Consider the following 19,333-nt stretch of genomic DNA (forward strand, 5'->3'; position numbering starts at 1 on the left):
TACTCCTTGAAAGAAATATTATAACTCTACACAAAAAAAAGAAAGAAAGAAAAAAGGACACAAGAAATAATTTGTTGTGTATCCATCAACTAAGGTTACCATCTTCTTTTTTCCCTCTTGAAATATGAATATTTTTTCTTGGCATTCTGCCATGTATATATTATTATTCAAACCAGTTAAGGCTGTATACAAAAAAAAAAAAAAAAACTATGTCGTCTTTGAAAAACCCAATGAAGATTTTTACCAAAAAAATAGCAACAACAAACTTAGGCAATATCCTTCAATATTTTTCTCCAATGAAAAGTAGGCTAAGTTAATATATATATTTTTTCTTTTTAGTAAGACAATTTAAGTTGATGCCTGTTATGTCATGCTTTTATTCAACAGCAATTAATTCATATGAAGTAAATTAAGATGTTAAAGCTTCAATCAAGATATCAAAAAAAAAAAAAAAAAAAAATGTATATTTTAGACTTTCAGCAAAAAGTTTTTTTTCTAATCACCAAGAACTAATTTTTCTTTCCATTGCTTTTTGAACTGAAATGAATGAAAAACGAGAGGGACGGGAGATATAAGCGTTTTGGCATAAAAATTTCACTGTGTGCATTGTTATACTATTTTTGAAAAAGTAAAGAAGCTTAAAGAAAGTAATTAAGTCTGATAACATTTTATTCTAAATACTTTGAAGTATAAAAAATAGGCGGAAAATTATAAGTGAGAAATGACTTGACTGAATACTTTATACCATTCATGTGGAAAATGTTTATGTTAAAAATAGAGTGAAACTTTTGAGGAACGACTACCCACAGTTCCGAGAAAAGGTTACAGTTAAAAAGGATTAAATTAGTGAAAAATACTTGAAAAAAGAATTTACTCTTATTGATTAAATTTTGCTTTTGGAATTATTACATATTTGTGAAACAAACATATCTTAAATCTTTTTAAGTATGACAAAAGTATGAATATTTCCTTTTTTGTACCTACTTTCACACTTTAATCCCAAAAGAAGATCATTTAAGTTAAGGTCTTGCATGTTCCCTGAATTAGATATGATGAGGTTAATTTATATAAACGTTTGCTGGACAAGCAGGAAGAAGAGCTGTCATCATAGGATAAGATAAATGATGATGTAAGACAATATCTCCCAATCTATACCCATCTATATCAATGCCTGAAGGCACAAAGGTCTAAAATTTTTATCTGGACATTACTTGGGAAAAAAAAAAAAAAAAAAAAAAGAAGGCTAATATGTAAAAAGGGAAAAGGCAAGAAAGACATTGTTCAGATAAGATAGAAATATAGTCACTAACAGATGAGGTTCATTATTGAAAGGAGGGAGGGGGTAATATTTGAGCGAAAATAAGGGTTAGGGATGATCTTTTTGAAATTTAAGTCCCAAAAAAATACAGCTTTAGGCTATATTTGGTAGCTTGAGAAGGATTCATGACCCCATGTTCCGTTTCTGGATCTGCAGTTGAATAAGAGAAAAAAATCAGTGGCTTGGAAAATGGCCATAAACACAGGTGATCCCTGTATAGAAGTGGCAGTTCATAGAAGTTTCACTGTAATATTACTAAGATGACCTATCTAAACTAAATATTTTCACAGTTCTTGTTTATAAGAATAAGCATAAAATTTTATTAAATTGGTACAGAGAAAAACAAAGTGAGAAAATGTATTGAAAATGAATTCCGAAACAAAGCATTCATACCCAACAACCCAAAACATAACACATCCATCTGATCCTCCACTAGAAAAAAGGCCTTCATGAGTAGGATGCCACGCCAAAGCTAAAAATTGAATAGAAGAAAAAAGCAATAAATTAAATTCAAAACATATAACTTCTCAGCATATATATTCAACTGCAAAAAGAGGTATTAATACATTTGAAACATTATGAAGTATTCCTCAATGAAATTTTGCAAACAGAACAAACAGCTTCTTTCTTCGAAAAGAAATGTAGAACACAAGATTTCAGCTTTGTTGTTATCATGATAGTAACAAAAGTAAAAAACTTAGTAAAAGCCCAGTGGCACAAAGTTTTGTAGCTGTCTGCGACAAGCTTTTAGAACTTCATAATCTGTCTGCAAAATTTTGCGCATGGTTTCAATCAAAAAAAAATAACAATAAACAAGTTTTTTTTATTATTTTATTTGAAATATGGCAGGAGGTGACTCCCCCCCCCCCCCCCAAAGAGGATGGTGCACCTCCCTAAATTCTATGAAGCACTCCCTTCTCAAGAACTAGATCTACATCCCAAACTGAGACCAAAGTCTTACTCAAATTACCTCCCTCCCTCCACCTAGACGTTTCAATGGTGCAATCTGATGACCCTGCGCCCCCCCTCCTTGGTGGGCACCTGATATTTGCAAACATTCGCTGACTACTGAATAGGTGTCTGTTCGGGATATTTGTGAAAAATCAAATTATTTTGTGTAGGGGGGGGGGGAGGAATTGTAAAACAAAATTTCAAAGTGGATATTTCTGCGCTATTTTTTCTCTTTTTCCGCGGACAATATCATTCTTGCAGGTTAGCAGTGGGGGGGGGGGGGGGGGCGTCAGTGGCTTCACTCTCTGGGATATGGGAACCTTTTAAGTACATTAATACCTATACACCATTCCCCATAATTAAATTGTGTTATAAATGTTAATTGGAAATTTTATATACACATATTTAAAATAATTGAAACAAAGAAATAAAATTCAAGCATTGGTTGAGCATTTAGCTCTTTGAAACTCTTAAAAATCCTGGAATTTCGTTAAACTTCTAAATTTTGTGATTTTAATAAAAATAAAAGGAGAATTTGTTTACCTCTTAGCAAAGCTTACTAAACAACAAAAATTTGAAAAATCCGATTCTCAAAGCGAATGCAAAGAGATTGCAATTCCCAAAGTGACGGCTCCAAAAGTGAAAAAGTGTCTCATAAAAGATTTTTTTTTTAATTTTAGAATTGCATTTTAGAGGCCTATGATAAACATATCATTTATATCTATCGACACAGTTGCAGCAAGAACTGAAATTAAACCATCTATTCTGCATTTAAATTTTTGACTCAAACAAAAAAGGAATTTTGTTTTAAAATCTTGAAATGATGGTTTTAATAGACTTTTCATTTACTTGCCCCTGTATGAAGCAAAGTTAGCTTGAGAAAAAAAGTAAAATTTCGATTCTCATATTGGATACAAACAGATTGCATTTTTCAAAATGAAGGCATAAAAGTATAGACACGGTAAATAAAAAAGTTTATAAAACTAAAATAATTTTAGAATAACCATTTAACAGGTCTGCATGATGAATATAATAAAAATCACTGACATATTCACTGAAAATTTGAAGTCGGGGGGGGGGGGGGGATGAGTAAAGTTTTGACATCAGATGATAATAATTTTAAAGCTCCTAATCCTATTTGAAACGTTTTGTTTTGGTTTATGTGTGGGGCACAGGATATAATAAAAACAAACAACCAAAATTTTTCACTGTGTTAGTTATTTATCACTTGCTCTAAGCTCAATAAGTGTGCTCTTTTATACATATATATACATATATATATATATATATATATATATATATATATATATATATATATATATATGCACAGAAATATGCATTATTTTGATTTCAGATTTGCTTTTTCAGTAAACAATTTGAAAAAGATCTGTTTTGTTTTGGTTTATGTGTGGGGCTCAGTGGCCCAGTGAAGGATCACGTGTGAGTCATGGCATAACTTGAATCCTTCTCTCCCTGCGTCAGCAGTTGATGCAATCATGCAAATAGATGTCTTACAGTTGCCGAGAAATTTTTCTTTCTTTTTTCTTCTCTGCGGAAACTTTTTTTTTTTGCGAACAACTTTTTTTCTTTCTTTTTGTACTGACAGAACTGTACGTAATAGGGTTTCGTTGTCCATGACGATGTTACTGCCTTGCCACGGCGTTTCTGCCACTGGGAGTAAAAGTAGGATCCCAAATAGTCAGTTGAGAATTCTACTGAAGTTACTATTTATGAATAATGAACCCTAACACAGTATTACAAAAAAAAAAAAAAAAACCTTATTATTTTTTTTTTAAAGACAAAACCATTGTTAATTTGCAAATACACAAGCTGATTCATTGTCAGCAAGCGTGCTCATTTTTTTTTTGAAAAAAAAAATAGCATCTTCCAAGAATACTTTTACCACATTTTTTTCCAAACATATGATTTTATCTGCAGTGTGAGTTATTATTTTAAGCTTCTTTTACATTTAAGTATTTGAAGGTTTCTTTTTTAAAGTCCTGACATTGCTGTTTTTTTTTTTTTAATCAGATTCAGTGATGCACACACTCATTCCTTACCTTTTTTCTGCTACCATATAGGTTATAATTTTACCATTAACTAAGATATTTAAAATCCTTTCATACTCATTTGCTCACAACTAGTCAATTAAAAATAAGTATTTTAGTTATGGGCATATTTGACCATAATCAATTTTTTAGCCTTTGTTTCCCAAAAATATTTAGAATTCATGATAAAACATATGCTAAATTTTACAGATGATGAATAAAAAATGCAGCAGTAGAACAATTCTATTAGTTTTATTTATTTTTGTTGTTGTTCAGAAACTGGGCCAGATTCACTGATGGCGATTCAAGCAATAAGTAGGCCTAACCAAAATTGATACATACGGACACTTGCATCAAACAAGCAAAAAGAAAAAGCAATATTCTCAGGGAACTTGCTAAGAAAAATATGAAACTTGTTTTTAAAAATAAAAACTAAACGTGGAGGAATGGACATTCTAATTACATTAAATTGAAGAAAATCATGCTTGATAATAACATTGTATAATTTTACTGCACCATAATAAAACTAGGTTTTTCTTGGGTTTCTTGCAAACTATAATTCATCCCTGGTACTGATGACGTAAATGATAATGTGTCGTTATTGTTCAACATCGATAATTTCCTATATTGAATTTGCGGCATTGTGACGATATTGTATGTACGAGGCATTATGAAGATTCCCTTTTTTTTGTATTGTAAACAACATTGTATCATCATTGTTTAGCCTACAGTTCTGATATCTCCCCATATTGTTTCACGTCCTCTCACCGATGACGCGACTGATCTTTGAAAATTGAGTTTTAAAACCTAAAAACCACGGAAATAAAAGAGAAGAAATACAAAAAGCGGAAAATTGCTGATCCGCGGAAGATTTTCATCCCTGTTACTTTAATCCTTCATTCCAAGTATGAGCTAGGAGAATATAAAAGAAAAACTAAGCAATTGAGGAAAAATGATATCCACTTACTGGTGGCTTCTTTTTTGTGACCCCTAAACGTTTGCATTTCTTGACTCATGTTCCTAATATCAAATAACTTAATTAAGTGATCACGAGAAGCTGTCAATAGCCAGTTTCCATTTTTATTCCACCGTGCGTCCATCACAGTATTTTTGTGAGCATGTCTATCAAAAATTAAACAACAATTAACTGTTATTTCAGAAATACATGCAATATTTAATTAAATAAATAAAAGGTACAGAGATTTATACAGGAGAAAAAAAAAGGTTAAAGCATACACTGTTGCGAGGGACTGCCCGCTTTTAGGATCCCACAGTTTAATAGGCTGTTGACTGTCTTTACTACCAGACACAATAAGTGACTTTTGAGGATGCCAGTCAACACACTTAACATCAGCACCATGACCTGTTCAAAACACACCAAAAACATGTAAAACTACTTATTGAAATGAAGGTCACAAATAAAAAAAACTGCATGATAAGAAGTACAGTAATTTATTTAAATCTGCAAATCACAAAAATAGGAAATAAAAGTAGTCTTGGTAAAAAGGTGGATGCAAGATTATGCAGAAAACAATAGGAATAGATAGGAAAAAACAGGAAAATTTTCAAATTTTGAAGAAAATAGGAAACTACGAAGAAATAGGAGGTCTGCGGATCCTGTGATTTTTTGTTTGTATTGCAATTGTAAAAAAGCTATTGAATTTAGATTTCATTTTTGGCTTAAACTAAAACAAATTAAATTTACTGTAACAGTACATCAAGTTTTTTTCTTGTAGAGTATGAATTTATCTTGATGAAATGTGATAAAAGCAATTTTATCTTTTACCAAAATGGTCAACTTTTGAAGTATGATATCTCCTAAACTATTGGTCACACAGAGTGCCACTTCAGCTTGAATTGTTCAGAATTTAATGTGTTGTAACACGAATATTGACATTTTATTTCAAAAGTTGCATAGTTTTTAGGAGTTAAAAATGTAAAACTAAAAAAAGTCCGAAAATTTTGCACTACCCTAACTGACCCAAACAACATATTAAAAAAACTGAATTAAATCGTGCTTTGCGATTTTAGCCCCCTTTTTTTCTGTATAATATGATTGGACTAAAAATAAAAGTACTAAATGCAAAATACAAACCTTGTGATAAAAGAAAAAGAATTAAACATTCTTCATTTTTTGTAAGAATGAAATAAAACACAGAATGTTAATTCATTACTCATTGCATCCAACTTATCAAAATTTTACTAATTTAAGAAAACAATACCTCTAAGAATCTTTTCTTCAAAACACTTTAAGAAATCCCAAATGCGTACTGTGCCATCATCAGAGCAAGTAACAAATTTGGTATCAATTGGGCAAAAACTGAAATTAGAATATTCTAAATGAAATCAAATGTGCAACTGATACTAATAACATTCATTTTGTAAACAATAAAATAGGTTTTTAACATAAAATTAGAGCATCAAGAACCCTTTTGAGAGTTTTAAATAGCTTTAAGGTCCTGGGAACCTTGTTTTCATGTATATTGTAAGAAGTCCATAAGAATTTAGATTAGCAATCAATGCTAGAGCAACCTATTATTCATAAACATAATATGATCCTTTATTTTACTAAGTATTCTAGTAAAACTATTCTAGTGAATTGCAGTAGTATCAATAAAATTGATACTAAATTAAATATAACTTTTAAAAAGGGGTAAAACATGTGCCTGTTAACAGCATTCCTGCCTATTATTGCAAAGCATCTGCATCACTTTGAAATGTAAACAGCAGCGGCAGATGCTGAAAGTGGTGATGGTGACGTACTAGAGCAGTAGCAATGGTGAAATCAATGACTAGCATGCTTGAAAGCGTTATACAAAACAAGGGAACAGAAGATATTTATCACAAAGACTAAACATCCAAACATTTTTGCTACAGGCAAAATGTACATTTTATTTTATGAAATGAAAAATTACGCATTTCTTAAAACACTAGATTTGTAGCGATTTTGGTGCAATTATTTTTCTGTTCCTCAATAAACAGTTATAGTTAACTTACCTAATGCCTCTCAAAGGCTCTTTGTGGGCTTGAAACATCTTTACATTATTCATATTGCTTTGCCAATATTTTACATAGCCTGCATGGTCACCAGTGACCATCCAAACATCATTGTGACTCCAAACCATACACCTTACAGGTGAATCATGAGCCTGTAATTGAAAAACAATACAGCGTTAGAAATCCTTAAAAAAATATCTGGTCTAGTGGACCAGTCTGCATGAAGACATACTAGTCCGCAAACAGCATTACTGGTGCTCTTAGCATGGAATGTAGATAAATATGAAATATATTTTGCAATAAATTTATAAGCATTATATTTACATCTATTTATTTTTCATAAAATTTGCATTATGTAGCTACAATGAAGCACCGTTTATACATTTCTCTTTCATACATTTTTTAAATTGGTCCCTGCAGACACCAATACATATTAACATATACCTATTATACATTTTTCCATTTATACGCTTTTTCGTAGTCCCTTGAAAAACATATAAACGGTGCTTCACTATAATTGGTTTGGTGCTGTTAAAAAAATTTGTTTGAACTAATTTGAAGCTTTCAAAAATTAGGGGTATAAATAGCTAATGCCCCAAAATGATGTTAGTACATGGGAAAGAAGGTTAGTTTAGCTGAATTAGTTGAATTTGATTAGCATTTTTAATTCAGTATATTTTAAGGGTATACATTTTAAAATAAAAAGTAAAAATAATTACCTTTCAAGCCTAATCTCATTTGAAGATTGAGAAGTAATATTAGATTAAAAGCAGAAAACAATTTAAAATGCATGTACTCATTTTATTTTGCAAACATACATCATAAAGTAATGTCAAAAACTTACCTGTAAGATAGTTTCAAAATTAAAAGTCAGCCCATTCCATAATGTGAATTCCCCACTAGAAGCTCCAGTAACCAATCTCCTACCTTCAGGTGTCCACTTTAAATAAACATAATTCATATTCAAATATGTTAAATCACGTCTTAAACATGAACAACAAATTTTAAGTTCAACAGAAGGACTAAAATTGGAAAATATATGCAAGAAAGTGAACATCATTCATATACAAAATTTTAAAGCAATAAATTACATTGCATATATGTGTATACTGTATTATGCAAGGATATGATATTATACAAAAAATACTTGATTTTAAAACTATTTTTCAGTTAAAATAATAAAAAATTATACTTAAAAAAAGAGAGAGAGAGAGAGAGAGAGAGCTAATATGCAACAACAAAAAAAAAAAATTATGCTCACAATACTATTAAAATGCAGTATAATTATTTTAAGTTTGATGAACAAAATATACAGTAGGCGCTGCTTAATGTGATCACGTTTAATGTTATCAGAATTACGAAGTCCCGGAACACCTGCATATTAACATGTGTTAAAAAAGTCGGATATTGTAATCAGTGTCTTTGTTTATTGTTATCACTTTCTCATAAATTTTTTAATTTTCCCCTTCTTTTGTTCCTCAATCAAAAAAATACAATGACGACTGCTGGATTCTTTTCCGTTATTGTTATCAGTCAGTTATTGTAATCAAATTGTATTTGTCCCAAAGAGATCACATTGAGCGGCGCCTACTGTAGAATCAATAACAAATATTTCCAAACTCTTGTTATCAGCAGATATTTGTTGAGAAAAATTTTTCCTATGTACAATGTAGAATATATTGTATCCAATTTATATCCAATTTAAAGAGTAGGAAGAGTACAAATTTCTAGCATTTGTAAATTTTTATTTGTTTTTTTCTTTTTTGATGCACTTTAAATTCAGAATATGTTGATTGAGAATTAAACTCTAAAATATCAACTCTTAATATATCGATGGTTTAACTGAATGAATGTTGAAAATGAGAAAAAAGTTTTAAAGAAAAAGAGCTTTTAATTAACAAAATGTAAAGGTTACACTTTTCCTGCGGAGACTATGTACGCACCGTACTGTAAATGAAAGTCATTGCTTGCTAAACATTTTGGTCAGAGTAAGCTATTTGACTTTTAACACACGTAGACAGAATCATTATTTTGCGAATTGAAGTACCTTTTCTCCACAAATTTGCTTTTTTTTCTTCTCAGTTATGAAGGCGATTTGGATAATCGGTGATTCAAATAGTTGAAGTTCAGATAATTGGAGATCTACTGAATATAAAAATTTTAGACACCATTTAAGCCTAAATCTTTGATCAAAGAACATCTGTAAAGTAAGCCGTTTGACTTTTAGCACACATAGACAGAATCATTATTTTGCAAATTAAAGTATGTTTTATCCTCAAATTTGCTTTTTTTCTTCTGAATTCTGAAAGCGATTTGGATAATCAGTGATTCAAACAGTTGAAGTTCAGATAATTGGAGATCTACTGATCATAAAAATTTTAGACACCCTTTAAGCCTAAATCTTTGATCAAAGAATATCTTGAACATATTTTCTTTGAACCATTTCCTTTCAAGTATCATTTGTATGCTACTCTGTAATCCTTCCATTATGAGAAACATCTGCATGCAAATAATAGTCATTGATAAATAATCTTGCCAAAAAGCTATCCAAGAAAATTAGTACGACTTTGTTTTGAAAGCAAATAAATTGTTGCCAACTAGCAAAAGAGAAATTAAACTATATTCCCCCCCCCATGCATTGTTTATGTATAGAGAATTACTTACTTTGATATTTTTGACTTGGATATGTATGACTTTGATATTTTTGTGTGGCTCAAGAAATAATTCATTAAATACAAGGCCGATGGTTGCCAAAGGGCCTTGATTAAAAGTGTTTTAAACAAAAAGATTATATCACATTCAAGACAATGGAAGATTGCAGTGACAAATATAAGTTATAAATCACCATTAGTGAAAATTGATTATTTTAACCAATTTTAAAGTCTGATTTCATAAGTATATACATTTTTTTTTACATATAAATATTTCTGTATAATAATTTAAAATGAAAATATACATACTGCGACACAAAATATAGGACATCTCATTTTATTTGTGGAAGTTCGAACAAATTTAGTAGTTACTGAATTTATAGGATTGTCAGGCATACTTAATGGAGGAGTCATCTGTAAAACAAATCAAAGAAATTAATCACACAAAATAACTATACTAATATTATAAAGAGAGAGAGAGGATTTTTGTGTGTTTATATGTTCAAGATAATCTTCAGAACCACTGCACCTATTTGAAAAAATTCTTCACTATGTGAAAGGTGCATTCTTACTGAGTGACATAGGCTATGAATTCTGCATATATGTTTTTATAGTATTTTTTAAAACTTATAAGTTCTCTTCACTACCAGTTTATGTTTCATACTCTTTTGTTCTTATATACGTAAAAATTAACCCAGATTGCTCTGCATCCAGAATAACAAAATAGTTAAAGGTTCGCCTTTAAATGGAAGGCTGAGGAATGGGCACATGTTACAAATCAGGATGCCAGCAGGAAAATCACCAAAACTTTTTCTGTTTTTGAGGTTGAGAGAAGATCGGGTTCCTTGCATTGCTAGCCTAGGACATTAAAAACTGTTTAAAGCCACATAACATTTATGCTTCAAAATTTAATTAAATGAAATATAACTGCGATTTGCTTCGGGAAAATTAGTTTTTTTGAATTCAAGTAGTGTATACAGATAATAATAATTTGTGTTTCTTAAAGTTGTAATTTTTCATGCATTCAATTAAGTACATTTAGTTTGGAAAATTATTAACTGAAAGAGTAATTGCACACAATTACCGTACTTTCAAACTTAAGAGTTAAAACAACAACAAACTAGTTTACACATATAACTTTCTGACTCCACTCTTAAACCCAGATAATTGTTTACAAATATTTTAACTTTTAAGTCAACTTTTAAACCCTATTGCTTTATGGCAAACATTTAAAAAAGATCTCTTTGATGACATATTGCAAGGAGAGCGTCAGAAGACATTGATTGTCGTTCAATGTCAAGCAACTTAAAATTAAACGTAAAATTTGTGAATGAAGTGGACACTCAACGGGACTATTGTTTGCCACCGCCGCAGAGAATCAACAAAAAAGTTTTATTGAAACATGATTGGGTACATGAAAACCAGGAACGTAAATTATGTTGATCGGTATACCCGGTGGAAATGGAAAAAGTTAATAAATTCAACACTATCAAAAATCAACCAAAAGGCTTCTGCGATGTTTTTTTTAATGAAACTGCAGGGAATTTAATTAGAGGTATAAAACTCAGCATTTCACATTTAAACTAATTTGAATATCTCCTACAGAAAGACTCCCTATTTCTAACAAGAAAAAATGGGCAATTGGGAGAATTTCTTTAATAGGGTAATCCTCTGGACTCCTCTTTATGCTTCTTAAATTAAAGGCGATACCCTAATAATTTTATTGCGCAATTTTAATTTGTCTAATCTCTTCAATAGAATTCAACCCTAATGTAATTCACTACAGAATAATATGATTACAAGTATTGTTCTTACTGCACCAGCAGCCGATCATTTGGCTCATATCCCTTGCATCCCCATGGTTCCCGTACAATTACTTTTCCAATTTTAATTACAATATCCAATGAATATTTCCCTTATGCTATTACCATCAACAAATGTACAACTATATGATACATAGTGCAACGTTACATACAGAAAGATTGTGTTGTTTAGTGGGAATTATACGTTCGTCTCTCTTGATCTGGAAATGAGGTAAGTCAATTTGTTTCAAACCTCATAAAAGTGAAAGAAAAAAATATTGCCTATGATAAGTTTTCAAACTAAATAGTACCTTTATAATATTTACTAGTGGCCCGTCCCGACCTTTTCAAACATAAAAATTAATTCAAAGGTTTTTAAAAAGTAATAAATAAATGTTTATCAACACACCTCTGTATAATATGCAGGATCTGGTTGCATAGCTCTTCTGTCTCGGTAGTCTCTTTGCCATACTCGAGCCTAAATTTTTATATTGGTTAATTTGTTGTACAATTATTTTTGTAAATAATACAAAGGCTTTTGAATTTTGCATTTAAATAATAAGTTCAATGCTTTAATATATAAATATGAGAAGAAAATTCATGTTTAAAAGAAATTCACATACACCAAAAAAATTACAATATGAAGTCAAAGATACATTGCTGTATATTCAGTAAGTTACCGCCCTATAGCCAGGGCTAAGGCAGAAATACTTGAAATACACCGCCAGCTCAGTCAATTCCAGCCAAGGACTGCAATTTCGTGCTTATTAGCACTCATCAGCCCGGCATAGGAGTGACCGAGCTGGAGTTGGAAAACCTCTTAAGGAAGCCAAGAGTGCCAAACAAACTGGTAGCTAACACAGAATTAGCACTGACCAGACGAGTGACCGAAACAATGGTTCACTCCTATCCCGGGCTGATGAGTGCTAATAAGCACGAAACTGCAGTCCTCGGCTGGAATTGACTGAGCTGGCGGTGTATTTCACGTATTTCTGCCTTAGCCCTGGCTACAGGGCGGTAACTTACTGAACATACATGCCTTTGCTTTCAAAATTCGAGTTGAACCGAACCATTGTTTCGGTCACTCGTCTGGTCAGTGCTAATTCCGTATTTGCTACCAGTTTGTTTGGCACTCTTGGCTTCCTTAAGAGGTTTTCCACCTCCAGCTCGGTCACTCCTATGCCGGGCTGATGAGTGCTAATAAGCACGAAACTGCAGTCCTCGGCTGGAATTGACTGAGCTGGCGGTGTATTTCACATTGCTGTATACTTATAAAATAAACTTACAATACAAGAAGTTATGTAAGTTCTAAACGCACCAAGTTCAACTTTAATCAAAGCAATCTATTGTCATTATGCTTAATTTTAGAACTCTAGGCTTATTCTATGAGTTTACAATTAAACTGAAACTTAGATCTCACCACATGTATTTTTTAATGTTTTAGTGCTGATGTTTTAAAAAAATGATGCTGGTAATAAAGCTCCCCTCCCCCTCCTAAAGCAGCACTTTAAAAATTGCAAACCAGATAAATATTCAGAACTACTTAAAATCAGCATTGTGCATAGTTGTGAAAACATTTCAACACAAGTATTTGATGAAAATAATTAATTAATGAGGAAAAATAATGGAACATCAAAGTCATTTTGGATTAGCAAAAATACATCATCAAAAAAAGAAAAAATATTTTCGTAAGAAACAAAAGGTTAGAGAGTTTTAAAAGAAAATTTGTCTTAGGTAATCATAAACGGAAGAGCATAATGGTACTTGATTTTTCCTACTGCAAAAATAAATTCTGAAAACTGAGGTTAATGAAGTATTTAGTATTAAGTAAAATTTTAAGACTTAAGACTTCATAAAATGATTGTCTTTGAAAACAATCTTTTTTTTAAATTGTTACTCTTTGAGTGATTACCTGTGTAAACATTAATGCTATTAAATTCATATAAGAATTAAAACAGACAATATTACACAAATGAAAATTTTACATTTGTTTAAAAAACATTTAATAAAAGCATGACCGAAGCTTAAAAATGTATGAAAAACATCATATGATTTGATGGATATTTGGTATTAACAGATGTAGGCATGTATTTAAAATGTCTAGCAGTGCAGAATAAAAAATAGTTTTCATAAAAGCAATTATAAAATGTTACATACTTCCAAATGTTTAATCACAGCTGAATTATAATCTACAGTTTTACGAGTAACAGCTTTCCTGAGCCTTTTCCCATCAAACTCTATTGCTTGGTTTGCTGTTTGTGCATGCTGTCGATGGGCTGGGAATGCAACATGATTTTGTTTTTGAAATGCAGGTGGCTGGAATTTAGGCACATAAGAGAACCGTTGGACTGGAACTACTTGAGGAGTTTGCATATTTATGCCGTAGAAAGCTTGAAAAATACAATAAGAAAAATATAAAAATTTAAATTTAAAAGGACACACACAGTACAGAAGCAAAATATCGATTCACAATCAGAAATTTTTAATTATTGTTCATTGAAAAATAAAACTATATACAGTAAATTCCTAATTATCCGTGGATTAGGGTGACACGGTAACCACGGATAAACCGAAGTATAGGTAAAAACGATACTGGTGTATGCAATAACTAAGAAATAATTATCAAGCTCACACATACAGAAAAGTTATAGCTAAAACAGTAACATTGATAGTAAAAAATGTATGAAAAAGCTAAAAACAAACAATAACATAATCATAAGTCACCACCGTTGAAGAAAAAAATTGTTAAAAGACCTGCGGATAATCCGACTGCCGATAATCGGGAGTTTACTGTACTGTAATAGATCAACAAAAGAAACAACACAATGACAAAAAAACAATAGTTATATTTATTATGCTAATTTCTACATTTTCCAAGTTCATCATATCCATCTGAGCATATTTACACATCAAATTCGAATTTTACTCCTCAAAAAATTTGTTGGGGCTGTTATACATGAACACAGAACGACATTACTGATATTTCATATTTTTGCCAAAAAAAAATATATTATACAAAATTGTTTGTCTCTTCCTCAACTTTTCCAGTCTCTATTAATGCTTAACTTGCCTCAGTATCAGTCATTCAGAATTTAAGTTCTATATTTAATCTGTTATTCCCTCCCCCCCCCCTCTGTTACACCCAGAAGTGATGAAATACATTAATTAAAAGGGCTGTCCATAAATGTCATACTTTTTTTTTAATTGACTCCATTCCCTCCCTTTGTCACAAAGGGTCACACTTCAAGTTGCCCCCTCCCTATGTCACACTATTTCTTAAGCATATTATTATATACAAAATAAAAAACATATACAAAAAATGTGTGAGGTCACAGTTCATGTTGCTCTTTCCCTCCCCGCCATCACAAACTCACAATTTTATAACCCCCTCCCCTTGTCAACCCTAACATCATTTGTGACCTCAGATGATTTTTTTTTTATGACCTGGATTACATTTCGGAGGCATATTTCTTTTTCTGCATTTCTCTTAGATTCTCTTTGGCGTGTGCGGCTTTGTAAAAGCAAATGATTTTCGATTCCAGCCAATGTCCATTGTTTGGTCTTTTACCGAGTCTTTTAATATTCCAGAAACAATAGTATTAAGAGCAGTAATAGAGTCCATACTCATTTGGCTTATCATTTCTTTGTTGCAATTCTCTTGTTCATGGAAATGGTGCTTTCCACAGAAGCTTGGCCTTAGGAAAAAGTGAGTGCAACCTTTAAAAGTTTCATCAAATGAACCTGTCCTATAATTTTTTAATATTTTTTGATGAGTTTATAGGTTTAATTTATCGATAGGGCTATCCACTATTGAATTATCAATTCCAAACATCTACATTCTACATCGCTATATTTATGCCATTCATAGAAACATGTGTAGATCAAATAGCCAACACCATAGACTAATAATAAGAGTAGACTGAGCTATGGCAACCCTTTTGCTGCTCATAAACCAAACCATGTGACTGGTGGATATCCTAGCAACAGCGGGCATTGATTGTAGCAGACGATCAATGCGAGCGAGAAATAAAATAAATAGAATTTATGAAACACGGAAGAATGATCTTTTATGGAGTCTGATTTGTAAATTTGTTATTCTAAGTTGTAAATATTTTGTTAATATAGTGAGTTTTTCGTTTAGATAGTATTGTGCATTTTCTTTATTCAATTTTAATAACTCGTTAAGCAATTAAAGATGCAAGCGCCCAAAAAGAATCGGCAAACGGTAAGATTTTTACCTACAATTTCAATTTAAGATACCGATTAGTACATTTTTGCGTTAAAGCAAAACGTTTACGCCATTACGTTTACGCCAGCGCTGATGTAGTAATTCCGAATGAAACTAAAGTTACTGAAAACTGCGATCAAAAACTAATTACTAATGTCAAAATAATGTATAACTAAAAGAAAAACAATTAAATCATCTCTGCACTTGGGGAAAAAATTATAATAAAAATACATTACGTCTTAAAATACATGCCGAGTGCCAAACTATAGATAATCCTGCCAACTGGCAACCACGCCGCCAAAGTTTTCGCCGAGCCTTCCACCAGTCACATGATGTATCCATGAACCAATTTTTTCATCAGCAAGTCTGGGGAAGCTCGGTCTACTCTTATTATTAGTCTATGGCCAACACACATTAGGAGTCACAACAGTATCCAGCGGCAGTAATGGATTATTAGTGCTGTGAATTTTTGGAAAACAGTTCCTGGGGTAACTAAATGCAAATACAGGGGTCCCTCATATAGCACGGTACTTCTACATCATGGTTTCGATATTACATGGTACCAAATATGTGATTATAACACAGTTTCGAAAGTTGAATTTAAAACTACAAGGTTTTGATATAACACGGGAGCTATGTTTAAAAATGATGGAATTTCATTTTTATTTAATACATTCTCTTAACAGTTGATAACTCTCATAAGTTTTTACTTTGATTTTATGAAACTTGGTTTCAATATAACATGGTACACATCCCTTGACTTACATTATTTCTAAGTCTCGTATAACACGGAACACAGTTTCGATATAACACGATACATCTTAACCTGATTTTTCTCATGCACATACATAATTAATATTAGAAATAAGTAAAAATGTTAGTTTTAAAAAAGTCTTGTATAATACAGTTTCGATACTATATGAAACGAATCAACCGTGGTTATACGAGGAACGCTTGTATATATATTTTTTAATTCTTAATTCGTTGTTATAAATATAGGATTTTTAGGAAATATGGGACAGCTTTGATCTCTGCAATCAATTAAGAATAATTTTCATCCCTAAAGGTCTGTATAAATTTACTACTGGCATACTTTCTAGCCTGTAATCACAACAGGTCGCACAGTAAAATGTTAAACATAAATGCAGAATAATCTGTTAACTTTCTGACTTGGTATCAATAGCTTATATTTGTAACTTCATCAAATATCTTCATTAACTTATGTTTGTAACTTCCCTGCATCTCAAAACTTTCAATTTTTCTTGTCCCGCAAAATTTGAGATGGACAGGTTTGACTGTACCTACATTTTAAAACCAAAGTTAAATTTATTAAAAATTCAAAATGTGATGAAATTGAGCATGTTAAAAAACTTTTCCAAACTAAAAACCTTGATCATAATTTAAACTATTTTCAAAAATGAATAGCCATGCTTAATCATGCAACTGATTATTCAATAAACTAAAATATATAAATAAATAAATCCTCAAAATGCCTAAGGTAACTCAAACATCAGTTGGTGTGCTCACTTAGAAGTTCTTCATTGGATTCAGCAAAGACAATGCTCTGTACAATAAAACAAACACCATAAAACTGTTTTAAGTGTAAACCAATTTCAAATTTTCGGTAAGAATGAAAAAAAAATATTTGAGAATCTCTAGGTATGATATTACCTGTCAAACATAACTCTACCTTCAGTATTAAAAGCCGAGATATTTGGTGTATTTTTCATACATAATTAGAGTCAAGCGTGGATGACCCTCTTATGCGACCAAATATAGTCAAAAAATGCATTTTTAGAACCTATGTTTAAAAAATTTTGCCCCACGTCCCCAATTTGTGATACAAAATTGCATTTTGACTGTTTTGATAATACCCTCCTCAAAAACAAGAAGTTGGATCTGCCCCAAGTTAGGGTCAAAAGGAACCTTTTTATCAATGTAAAAAAAAGTAATCAGGTTCCAAAGCAGTCATTAAGAGGCTTTCTTTGTGTGATCTTATAATTAAACCACCCTATTAAATCGAAAGAAAATGTTTTATAAAAATTTAATAGAACAGATAACAATTTTTAGTTTTTCAGAAAAAGAGACTTTTTTTTGAAAATTGAAAATTATATACCTTTATTTCAATATATACTACTAACTAAACCACATTAATAGATTTCTTTGCCAATCTGAAGGGATATATTTTGGCTTCATTCTGAAAAATAAAAATAAAATAAAGAAAACCCGAACAAAATACACACACAAAGAATAGAAAAATAGCATTTAATTACAGTCGAACCTCCATATATCGAACTTCCACATATTAAAATTTTCTATATATCGAAATCCCAGCAAATTGCTATGTTGATTACATAGAAAAATTGTTTCTATATATCGAAAAAATCTCTACATATCGAATTTTTTTCGAAACATTAATAGATTTTTTTTTTCCTTTTTACACTTTTTGTCTGATGAAAAATGAAGATTAGGGGAAAAAATTATGTTCTCTTAATGTTGCTACGAAACTCTTAAGGAATCTGCGGTTGAGGGGTATGTAGATAGATCGTTGTTTCGTTCTGGTGTTATTAAATTCCCTCAAGTTTATTTCAGATCTTAATCATAACCAGTAACATTGTAAAATCAGTTTCAAGTTCTCCCCTTTTGTCTGTTGATAATCATTCCTTGTCTTTTTAGCTGCAGTAAAAATCATTCAAGTTAAGCATAATTGATTTTTTACTTTTCTTTCGACTACATTGTCAAAACGAAAATCCCCTAATATGCGGATCAAGTTGAATTGAAGAAGAATGAAGATGTATTTAGGAGCAAAAATGTAATTTCTGTTATTTTTTTAATTATTAACTTTTATTTAATCCGATGCTCGTATTAATTTAAAATTGGGTTTCATACACGTAAATTAGCTTTAATTTTAATGTTTTAGGAGACTTTTAGGATAAAATAAGATCGTTTCCTTATATTGAAATTTCTATATATCGAATTTTTTTCCGACAATTTGCTACTTCGATATATGGAGGTCCGACTGTATATGTATGTAAATGTATGATACCACTCCCAAAATCCTACATGTTTTACGCTTGGATTTCTGAAAAATACCATGTTTCCTTTATAGTATACTGTTCGACATTGAAAATGCAACACCAAGAAGGAGTGGTCAGAAAGTGATGAAATTTGGAAAAAAGACACGAGACAGCGAGGAATAATAAATGATCTTAATTTCAAAATGATAGGCAGAATACAGAGCGAGAACGGCGTCGGCTCAGTAGCATGTAGGACCACTGCGGACAGTGATACACAAAGAAACACGTCTAGGCATAGAGTCCATAAGGGTGCGGATGGTA

General features: G+C 31.2%; 1 protein-coding gene across 1 annotated transcript in view; it reads right to left on the reverse strand.

The window, feature by feature from the left end:
• LOC129221115 (pre-mRNA 3' end processing protein WDR33-like) overlaps window positions 1-19,333 on the reverse strand; it is a 45,463-nt gene that overhangs the window by 15,729 nt on the left and 10,401 nt on the right. The window contains 10 exon segments of the mRNA XM_054855562.1: window positions 1,712-1,790; window positions 5,285-5,439; window positions 5,554-5,680; window positions 6,540-6,637; window positions 7,315-7,466; window positions 8,159-8,254; window positions 10,275-10,379; window positions 12,177-12,245; window positions 13,925-14,157; window positions 18,112-18,192. Coding sequence (XP_054711537.1) covers window positions 1,712-1,790; window positions 5,285-5,439; window positions 5,554-5,680; window positions 6,540-6,637; window positions 7,315-7,466; window positions 8,159-8,254; window positions 10,275-10,379; window positions 12,177-12,245; window positions 13,925-14,140 — 1,097 coding nt within the window. The 5' untranslated portion in view covers window positions 14,141-14,157; window positions 18,112-18,192.

This window comes from Uloborus diversus, chromosome 4 (assembly GCF_026930045.1).
Source record: "Uloborus diversus isolate 005 chromosome 4, Udiv.v.3.1, whole genome shotgun sequence".
Classification (NCBI taxonomy): Eukaryota; Metazoa; Arthropoda; class Arachnida; order Araneae; family Uloboridae; genus Uloborus; species Uloborus diversus.